This window comes from Enhydra lutris, unplaced genomic scaffold (assembly GCF_002288905.1).
Source record: "Enhydra lutris kenyoni isolate GAN:26980312 unplaced genomic scaffold, ASM228890v2 scaffoldscaffold26, whole genome shotgun sequence".
In the NCBI taxonomy this organism is placed as follows: domain Eukaryota; kingdom Metazoa; phylum Chordata; class Mammalia; order Carnivora; family Mustelidae; genus Enhydra; species Enhydra lutris.
Genome location: NW_019154110.1, coordinates 2,135,038 through 2,145,004, shown reverse-complemented (window position 1 = coordinate 2,145,004; position 9,967 = coordinate 2,135,038). Strand labels below are relative to the sequence as shown.

General features: G+C 60.8%; 1 protein-coding gene across 1 annotated transcript in view; it reads left to right on the top strand.

Annotated features, from left to right (window-relative positions):
• The first annotated feature begins 731 nt into the window (after nt 1-731).
• LOC111151510 (double C2 domain beta) overlaps nt 732-9,967 on the top strand; it is a 28,867-nt gene continuing 19,631 nt past the window's right edge. Inside the window, exons 1-2 of the mRNA XM_022509540.1 lie at nt 732-1,104; nt 8,841-8,920. Coding sequence (XP_022365248.1) covers nt 732-1,104; nt 8,841-8,920 — 453 coding nt within the window. The remainder of the gene's footprint in view (nt 1,105-8,840; nt 8,921-9,967) is intronic.

The window sequence follows — 9,967 nt, the reverse complement described above, 5'->3', positions numbered from 1 at the left end:
GGCCATGAGTCCTGTAGATGTGGGGAGAGGGGAGGGCTGTGCTCTGAGTCCCCTGATCACTTCCAAGGGTGTGTTTGTGTATCCTGTTAGGCAGGTGTGTGCTAGGGGCGTAGGGTACCACAGCAACCTCAACCAGCCCTGTACGGATACATGTTCCTGTATGTGTCCTGCAAGTGTGAGCCGGTGGACGCTTCTGCCAAGCGTCTGCACACGCTCCTGTGTGCTTGGAGTGAGATCTGGCACACCCGCGTATGTCCTTTGAGAGCGAACAGAACCCCACAGGGGTCTGGCACGGGCGGGAACGTGCGAGTGTGCGTCCTGCGGCTCCCCTCTCGGCTTCTCGGCGGGCCTGCCGGTGTGCACGAGTGGAAGGCGCCCGGTGCCCGCGGGTGTGCGCGCGCCGGTGCCAGCGCGAGTGAGTGCGGCGCCGCTCGCTCCGCTCAGCTCCGCGCCCGCCCGCGCAGCCCGCACACTCACACTGCTTGGCTGCTGCCGGGTGACGCGGGCTGGGCCCGCCCCCCCGCCTGCCGGCCCCCGGCACTCACTAGCTGGCCGCCGCCGAGCAGGCAGCAGCCGCATCAGGACCGTCCGGGGGTGCCGCCGGCGATGCCCGCAGCCCTCGCCGCGCCCCGCCGGGCCTGCTGAGCCGCACCCCCTCCCACCCCCCACCCCGGGCCGGGGCCGCGCCGGGCCCGGGCCGGGCCGCGCCCGGGTGGGGCCGCGCTGCCTGCATGACCCTCCGGCGGCGCGGGGAGAAGGCGACCATCAGCATCCAGGAGCATATGGCCATCGACGTGTGCCCCGGCCCAATCCGGCCCATCAAGCAAATATCCGACTACTTCCCCCGCTTCCCGCGGGGCCTGCCCCCGGACGCCGAGCTCCGCGCCGCTGCGCCCCCGGACGCCCCCGCGCGCCCCGCCGCGGCTAGCGCGGGCCGCCGAAGCCCCTCCGACGGCGCCCGCGACGACGACGAGGATGTCGACCAGCTCTTCGGAGCCTACGGCGCCAGCCCGGGCCCCAGCCCCGGCCCCAGCCCCGCGCGGCCGCCTGCCAAGCCGCCCGAGGACGAGCCCGACGCCGACGGGTACGAGTCCGACGACTGCAGTAAGTTTCCAACTCGCCGACTTCCCGCCCCCTCCCCTGGCCCGGCCTCCGGCGCGCTCCCCCGACCCCGCGGGTCCCCCGGCCCCCTGCGGTCTCCCCTTTCGCCGGTATCCACCCCCGCCTGTAGCGGCCCCCTCGCCTGCTCCGTGCGCCCTCCGCGCGCCTTGCAGACCCAGCCCCGACCCCTCCCTGACCCGCACTGGAGAGGTGGGAAGTTTGGGGGCGCCCCCTGAGGGCGTCCCATTTGCGGGGCCCGGTTCTCCGAACCCGCGCCGCGCCCCTTCTCGGCCCGCCGGCGGGGAGCTCCGGTGCGGGCGGCGGCTTTTGTTCCCGGGAAGGGCGGAGCTGCGCCCCGGGGAGACACCAGTTGCTGCCTGCCGCGCGGTCCTCCCGGCCCGGGAGCCAGCTGCGGGCCGGCCTCGGGAGGGAGGCGGCGGGCGCGGGGGCTGGGACTGGGCGGGCCTCCCGAGTGGGCCCGGCGGCCCGCAGAGCGCAGTGGCTCGGCTGGCGCCCGGGCCAAGCACCGGAGGACCGCGGGGCCGCTTGTCCTTTGGAAAAACCTTGGCGGCTCCTGCTCCCGCGTCCGTGAACCCCGCCGCGACTCTGTCCTGGGCCGCCGACCTTCGCCCACCTGTTACGCCCGCTTTCCACCTCCAGGAAGGGCCCCCAGCCCGCACCTCCTCCTCTCCGGGCTGAGCCCTGAGCCCCAGGGAGGGGACAGGCGCCGGGGGTCCCCCCGGGCCAAGGCCGGGCAGGGCCAGCGAGCGTTCCTCGCCTTTCCGGTCTCTAAGGTGCCTGCCGCGCCGGAACCGGGAGCGGAGGGGAAACCGAGGCCAAAGAGGTTGCCGCCTGGTTCGGAAGGGGTTGGCGCGAGATGGGGGTGGGGCTGGGAGGTAGCGCTGTTCGCTAGGGCTCCAGCCCCGCTGGAGCCCCAGCCGCGTCACTCTCAAACAACACTAGCGTGGCCCGGGAGGTGGACCTTTCTGGGCAGGGGTCTCTCGCGGGTTTAGCCGAGGGACGCTCGGCCGGGTCCTCCCGCGTGCAGTGCAGCGAGGGTGGCCGCGCCTGGTTTGAGGACTCATGTGGGCCTAGGGCCAGGGGCCTGGAGTTTCCTCAAGCAGATAATGTGTCTCTGGAAGCTGAAGGTGGAGATTACCAGCACCACTGGGGGAGGTGGCCTACCTCTCATCGTCCTACCTAGGGAGGCCTGTCCGCCCTCTGAGGAGGGGACTGCCCCTTGTGCACTTTCTTTGGGCCTGGACCTCCTCACTCTGGCCGGCACCGGGTGTACTGAGGCCTTGCCCTCCCGGGCCCAGAGGTGGGGAACAGTCCTCTTCCTTCACTTTCCTGCCAGCTTTGGGAAATTGGGTTGGGAGAGTTTATGCCCTCAGGGCTGTGCCTGGATCTCTCCCACCATACCCCCTCGTCCCGCTCCTGGCACCCTGGGCACATAGCACCCCCTCACCTGCTGTGCATCTGGGCAGGCCCTAACTGGGACCCAAGTCACCCCTTTGGATGCCCTGAACCCAAAGCCACCTCTGGAAGAAAGGGTAAGGAACTTGCTACCCTTCCAGCATCTTTCCTGCTGGACCAAGAGAGTGAACGGGGCAGGACAGAGCTTCCACAGGAACTCCGGGTGCCCCTCCTGGTGCCACCAAGGGCCCTCTGATGACACACTGTTACGTGGTGAGAAATCCTGTCGTTTCTTTGGACTCTCCCTAAACACCACCCCCCCCCCACCCCGGCAAGAAGGAGGCCCGAAAGTCCCAAACTCAGGCCACTGCCTCATCTCCAGCCCATCGACTCCAGTCCTTCCTTCCCTGAGCACTGACCCAGCAGCAGAGAGTGGGGCAAAGGGGAACAGGACCAGGGCTCGGGACCCAGGGAGCTCACGCGTCCTCACAGGAGACAGACTCACTTGAGGTCGGCAGCGCAAGGCCATGGGGAACACAGCATTGCCCGCCCAGTTGGAGGGCTGGCCACACTCATATCACCAGGCAGTCTGCAGAAAAGAGCTAAGGAGGAGGGCGTATGGCTGAGCCAGGGCCAGCCTGGGCCCCCTCATCCCCTTCAAGGAGCAGCCCACCCCAGGCTTGTATCCCATCAGCAGCTGAGCAGACTTTGCAGGCACGGGAACACAGAAATCTTGGCTTCTTCCTGTGGTGGGACCAGGTTCTGCCGCGGAACCGCTCCCTAGCCCATACCCCAGGCCCGGGCCCCCTCTAGGCTCTGACAACCAGATCCCTACAATTAGCCTAAGTGATTCAAGCCAGATGGTTCCTTACGGCTTTAGCCAGGGTTATGCTATTTGCTGCCCTAATTATTGGATTATCTCTGTTCTAACAAAAAGAAATTAGGGCGGTTGCTCTGTTGTCCAAGGCTGAGAATGAAAGACTTTTTCTACTCGACCTTTTTTCCCTCTTCTCTTTAAATCTCGTCCTTTATTAAGTCACCTCAAGACCCAAGCATCAAATTCACATGTTCCAAACTGATCTAATAGGGGCCAAAGGCAGTCAATGTCAGGGTTAGACGTGTCCTCCCTCCCATTGGTCTACAGTATGGGCTGGCCAAGCTGGACTCCGCTGCCTGCTGTCCCCCAGCCTGGCCCTGGGCCCCACCATCTGCATGTGTCCCTCCCCTGCCCACCGTCTCCCGCCCAGCCTCCAACTGTGGAAACCCAGGTCCTTCTTCCAAGCTGTAAGGACTAGAATGTTTGGGTTGCAAGTAACAGAAAATTCCAAGTGTGATAAACTGTGGGGACAGTTGGGATCACGTGACACCCAGATAAGCTTAGGCAGTGGCTCGTTGGCATCCTCAAAGGTGATGGCTCTGTCCACCTCTCCCCTCGGCCATGCTCTGCTCTCCTTAGGGTGTCCTCCCTCCTGGTCCTGGGTGCCCGTTTCAGGTCCAGGTATCACATGTAACCATAAGATCTTCAATTTGACAAGGACAAGTTTCCTTGCCCATATCTCAGCTGAAAAGCAAGGAAAGCTCTCCCAGGGTCCGCAGGAGACTTGTCCTTCTGTCCCATTGGCCAGAATGGCATCACATGCCCGTGCGGACACCTGCCTCTGCGTGATTCATGCTGGGTGGGGTCAGGAGTGGTGCCGTTGGAGGCAGGGATGGAGTGGAGGAAGTGTTGTCCTCAAGGCCCTCAGCTGGGAGCAGTTCTCAGTCCCTGCTGGCTTTGCATCCCCTTCCGTGGAGCCCAGACATGTTGCTCTCAGACCATAATTTTAGGTACTCAACATTAGAAGACCAGCTGTATGTCAGTTACTGTTCGAGATTCACGGATGCCTGAGACTTGGTCTCTGACAGGAGGGAGTTCAGGGAAACTGAGATGAGCAAGTAGCCCAGCGGTGACAACAGGGAGGCAGGAAGCCAAATGGGAAGCGCTATTTTGCACAGAGTTTACCCATAGAGAAGGCTCTGCTCTGAGCCTGGGAGAAAGGAGGAAGCAGGCTGGCTGAGTAGAAGGAGGAAAGAGAGGTGCTCCTGGTGGGGGGACTGCTGTGTGCAAGGGTAGAGGTGGAGGAAACAGCCCAGCAGAGGTGCCGTAGTCAAGAGGCTGAGCAAGGGGAAAAGATCCATGATGAGGCCAGAGTGGTCACATCATAGAGGCCCTTGAATGCTACACCGAGGAGGTTAAACTGAGTCCAGGAGGCAGTGGTGAACCTTTGAATAATTGAAAGCAAGAGAATGAATAGACTTCTGAGGGTCCTAAAGTTCTAATTCTCTGCCTCTGAGCTCCAGGGAAGCAGGGACAGATGACTCATTCTTTTTTGTACCCCCTGCAGTGCTTGCTTTGGTGCCTCAGTTTCCCCAACTATGAAATGGTTTTAACTCAGGCTTGACCAATTTTCTGTGGTTCTTGCCACAGTTTTTAAAAACTATTTGTGAGGCTGACATTTTTCTTAGGGAGAGAGAGAAAGAAAGGAAGAAAGGAAGGAAGGAAGGAAGAAAAGGACCAGCACCGATTTCCTATTCCCAAGGGTATACGGGTGAGGAAGGTTCAGGTGCAAACCAAGGTCAGAATGATGCTGTCAGTCTCCATCAGCAGAGTAAAGGGGTGTTTGGCCTTAGAGGAACCGACCGGGGCTTGAGCCTGATTTTCTCTGAATTATCCCCATTAAAGCTCTATAATTATCGACAGGCGGGTGACAACTCTCCAAGGCCCATTAGTGACCAACCCTCATTATTTTTCCAAGGATGTAAACTTTGGCCAGGACACGTGATTTCTGTGGTTGGAGGGCAGGACCCCGTGGCTCACACAGACAATCCCTTTTGCCTGCCCTTAGGGGCCTCCTCACCTGCACCACAAGCCCATGGCTGCGTTTCCAACTCAGAGGCCCCTCTAGGATCGCAGCCCAGCCACTGCCCCTCCCCCGCATCCCTGAGAACAGCTTTGCTTTTCTGTTTCTCTGTGGCATCCCCCTAAAATTTCAGCTTCACAAAGTAGCAGACAAAAAAAAAAAAAAAATTGTTGGAAGCCACTAGGCTTAAGACAGGAACTGTCAGGATGGAAGTGAAGAGGCCTGGATTCTGTGTCCAGTTCTGCTGGGCCGCCCTGACCAGGTCACCTCCCCTCTCTGAGCCTCATTTTGCTGAATGGGAAATGAAGACATTGGACTGTAAGATCCCTAAGAGAGCTCCACCACCAGCAGATCTCTAAAAATGGTGACCGTGCTTCTATTAATAAACTATTATTTCTTACAAAACCTCCATTGGAGTTAAAAAAAAAATCACACATTGCGTGAAGGGGCGCTGGGTGCGCTGTTCCTTCCTGGGAATGGACGACAGGTGTCGGTTTCACCGAGCCTCATCAGCCCTCCTTAAACAGGGATGCCTGCAGCGCCAGCAAAAGGAGCTCCTCTCTTCTCCGGGGTCTGAGTTTCCCAGTGGGAAGCAGGTGACCCCCACCGTCTGGCTGGCTGGCCTTCTCTGAGAGCAGGAAATGGGCAGGGATTGGAGGGTGTGTATCTTAACACATGGGCATCACCAAATCCCCGTGCCTGTGAACGGCTGGAAGGCAGATTGGTTTGACAGGACCGGCCGTGTGGACTGAACATGCCTTCTTCGCTGATGTCACTGGTATGGCTGAGGCCCGGTCCCTCCTCTCTGGAGGCGGACGTCTTGAGAGAACAAGCCATGGGTAGGCCTGAACGGAACCGCAGACCAACCGACTGTCACGCCAAGCCGATGGCTTTGGAAAATATCATCAAAGCATGGACCTGGAGAATCTCGGGCCCATGGCTGTGTTCGCTGTGACGGGCCTGGTGAAACCTACCTCCCTTCCGGCACCCCCCCACCTGCCCGCCTGCACAGGTGGGAGCCCTGATACAGGCTGCAGAGGGCCAGGTACGGTTGGCACCAAAGCACATGGACTCGACTCAGGAAAACCAACTTGGGCTCTGCTCGAGGCCTATTGACTCAGAGTTTGGGCACAATTCTGGCAAGTATTCACACCTGGTTGTATAGAAGAAACAAGTGACCATTGAAAAGGCAGGCGGGTTGCTTGTGCAATCAGAGACAAGTATTCTAAGAGGAGTTTCAAGCTGATGGCAAAGGAGGAGGCAGAAAAATGGAGAAAACCTCAGAAAACCTCGTGCTGGGGATCCCTGGATCTGGGCCGCCACCGTGACACCCAGAACCGGTGACTCAGGTCATGCAGAAGGGCGTAAGGGACCGTTTGTATAGTCTCTTCACAAAGGCTGGGAGGGGAGTGATCCAGTTTGTAACGAGTTCATTCCAGAAGGCGTCTCAGGGGGCAAGTACGGTTATCTAGGAAAATCCCCTGGGTGGGTCTGCTCCTTCTATAATTACGTACTGAGCATGTTCTGTACCCCAGGGGCTGTTACAGCGCGATGCCGTGAGGCAGATACTATCGTGTCTCCATTTTGCAGATGAGGAAACTGAGCACAAATGCTGTCTAAAGTCACACAGCAAGGAGGCACGCGGCCAGGACTTGACCCCCCGCCGGGGTGAGGTGTCCGAGGGCCGGTCTCGGTACCCCACACGTGCAAGGACAGAGATGAGCCAGGTGCCTTCCTAACCCTGTCTCAGGAGCTAGGGAACAAGACATGCAGCTCAGTGCCCGCACCTCGGAATAAAGGGAAGCTCCACGCACATGGGCCTTCACTTGCCCATTTCTCCGCAAAGCCAAATGCTGCCATGCTAGCACCGCCCCCTCCCACTCCGCCACCCCCACAGGAGCCCAGGGATCTGCGGGCCAACAGCATCTACTCAGCTCCTGCCTTGGCACGCAAAAGCAGCCGTGGACCAGATGTAAAGAGATCATCGTGGCTGAGCTCTGCCCAACCATGTTGGGTGCCCCTGGCCTGAAGAACAGAGCCCCGCCCTCCCCCCAGCCTCCGCCCAGCTGCCCAGCCCCCCTCATCCAACCAGCCTAAGGTCTGATGCCCTTCCCCCTGGGCACCCCTGTGCCTGGCCGACTCCTACTCATCTTTCATGGCCCAGATGAAGCATCACCTCCTCTGGGGAGCCTTCCCTGGTGGCCCCCATTCACAGCCAGGCAAGGCGTATCCCTTGAACCCCTATCACTCCTGGCTCACCAGACTCTGCTAGGGCTGATTCTTTTCATCTGTTTCTCCCATTATGCCATGGGGCAGAATAGCATAGGATTCCTTGGGGCAGGAACCCCGCCTTATGGATGTTTTCATCCCTGGAGTCCACCTGATTATGCTAAGGCTTGGTAAAGAAGAATGGATGAATGAATGAGTGGACGCCAGTTGAGCAGCCCAGCAGTCTGGCAGGATCTGGGTTTCTAAAGACTTCCTGTCAGTGCGCAACTTGCTGTCCAAGACTTGCCCCTGAGGCCTGCCCCCCGCACCTGCAACCCCCGCCCTTACGCCAGGAGCCACATGAACAGGGCTGGCCACGGCTGCGCTGTGTGATTGCCCCCCGAGGGCTACAGGTGCACCCAATTACCGCCGAACGCTCCACCCAGCCCTAGGGAATCGACTGCTGCCTCTCAGAGGCTGGCCGGGAGCAGTTCCAGGACCTAAGCTGCCTCCTTGCCGCCTGCCCCGGGCCCCCCAAGGTGCTAGAGAGACTGGGGAGCTGCAGCCCCGAGGGTTGCTGGGGGTGGATCAGCCAGTCAGCCCAGCTAGGGCCCCAGGGCTTCTCTCAAGGCCCTCTCACACAACCCTTGTGACATTTTTTTTTTTCCAAAATATTTTATTTCTTTGACAGAGAGAGAGAGATCGCAAGTAGGCAGAGAGGCAGGCAGAGGGGGAGGAGGAAGCAGGCTCCCTTTCTGAGCAGAGAGCCTGATGCCGGGCTTGATCCCAGGACCCTGAGATCATGACCTGAGCCGAAGGCAGAGGCTTAACCCACTGAGCCACCCAGGTGCACCGCCTTGTGACATTTAACGGGTCAGGGAAACCAAGGCATGGAGCCAAGACTGATGGTTGCACAAGGAGGGCAGGAGGTTGGGAACCTTTAGCTGAGTGTCCTGTACAGGGGAGTACAACATTGGACCAGCCACAGGCCAGGCACCCCAGCACCACACAGGGGCTGAGCTCCCCTCACTGAGCCTCCACTCCTCCTTCCTCTGGAACCTGAGGGGGCTAGTGCTCACTTCCCAGCTTTGGTGGGACTGGGGCACTGGGCGGAGGGATTGCATGCAGCAGGTGCTCTGTTAATGGCAGGCGCTGTGCGGCTGTGGGAGGGCCCCACAGTGTGGCCGACGAGTGACCTGAGCCCTCTGTCCGCAGCTGCCCTGGGCACACTGGATTTCAGCCTCCTCTACGACCAGGAGAACAACGCCCTCCACTGCACTATCAGCAAGGCCAAGGTAGGCCCCCGCAGGCCCCCACGGTCCCTGGGGTCCAGGGCCCTGGGTGGAGGTGAGGGGCTGAGGTCCGAAGGCCTGTTCTCCCCACTGGTTCCTGTCCAGGCTCTGTGGTCTGCTTGTGGGTAAGGGCAGGGAGGGAATTCTTGCCTAATTCACTGCTCTAAAAAACCCCTGCTGGATAGACATTCAGGGAAGGAGTAGAGCAAAAAAGCAGGAAGAGAAAGAGAAGGAAGGCGGAATAGCCAGGGGCAGAGCTGGGGAGGGGCTGTGGGAAGGGGGCAGGAAGGGGAACGATGACAGGTCTGTCCTGGTGGCCAAGTGGGGGTTGGACTGTTTGCCTCTGGCTTCCTGACGTTCCCAGCACCCCCAGACTCCTCCAGGCCGGAGAGTCCTCTCCTGTGGGCTCAGGGCCCCAGCCTGGCTCTCGGGTCTCTGGGCCTGAGCGGGAGCATCTCCCACTTTGGGCTGGTGGGCCTCAGCTCTCTCTTTAGCCATGCTGTTCACTTCACCCCCTGCATCCATCCCTCTGGGAGGAAGGTGCCAAAGTTGATGTTCTCGCGCAAGGTAAGGGCCGTAGCGCGGCCTAGTAGGAATCCCAGTAGAGCCATGGAGGGGTCTGGCTCAGTCTCAGAACAAGGAGCCTCCAGCAGAGCCGCCTGGGCCCAGACCCCACCGTCCGTCCCAGCTGTGTGCTTCTGTGCCCGTCAGCACCCCAGCCAGGGCTCTGCCCACCCTGAGGGTCTGGCTGCCTGGTTCTGTGTCCACTGTCCCCACCCGGCCTGGGCCAGCACACCCGGACCGTCACTGTGGTAGACGGCGGTGTCTGCTTCAGGCACCCCAGAGGCCCCCACCGGCCGTCCTGGCCCTGCCCTCTCCTCGGGAGCTGCCTGGGCTGTGATGCCAGGGCTCCAGACCCGCCTCTTGGGAAGGAACTGAGAACTGTGACTCCATGGCGGGGCGGGGGGGGGGGGGGACGGGGGCGGGCAGGTGGGAGGGAGGGTGGGGGGTCGGGGCGCGCCCGCGGGCGGGGAGGGGGGGGGCCGGGGG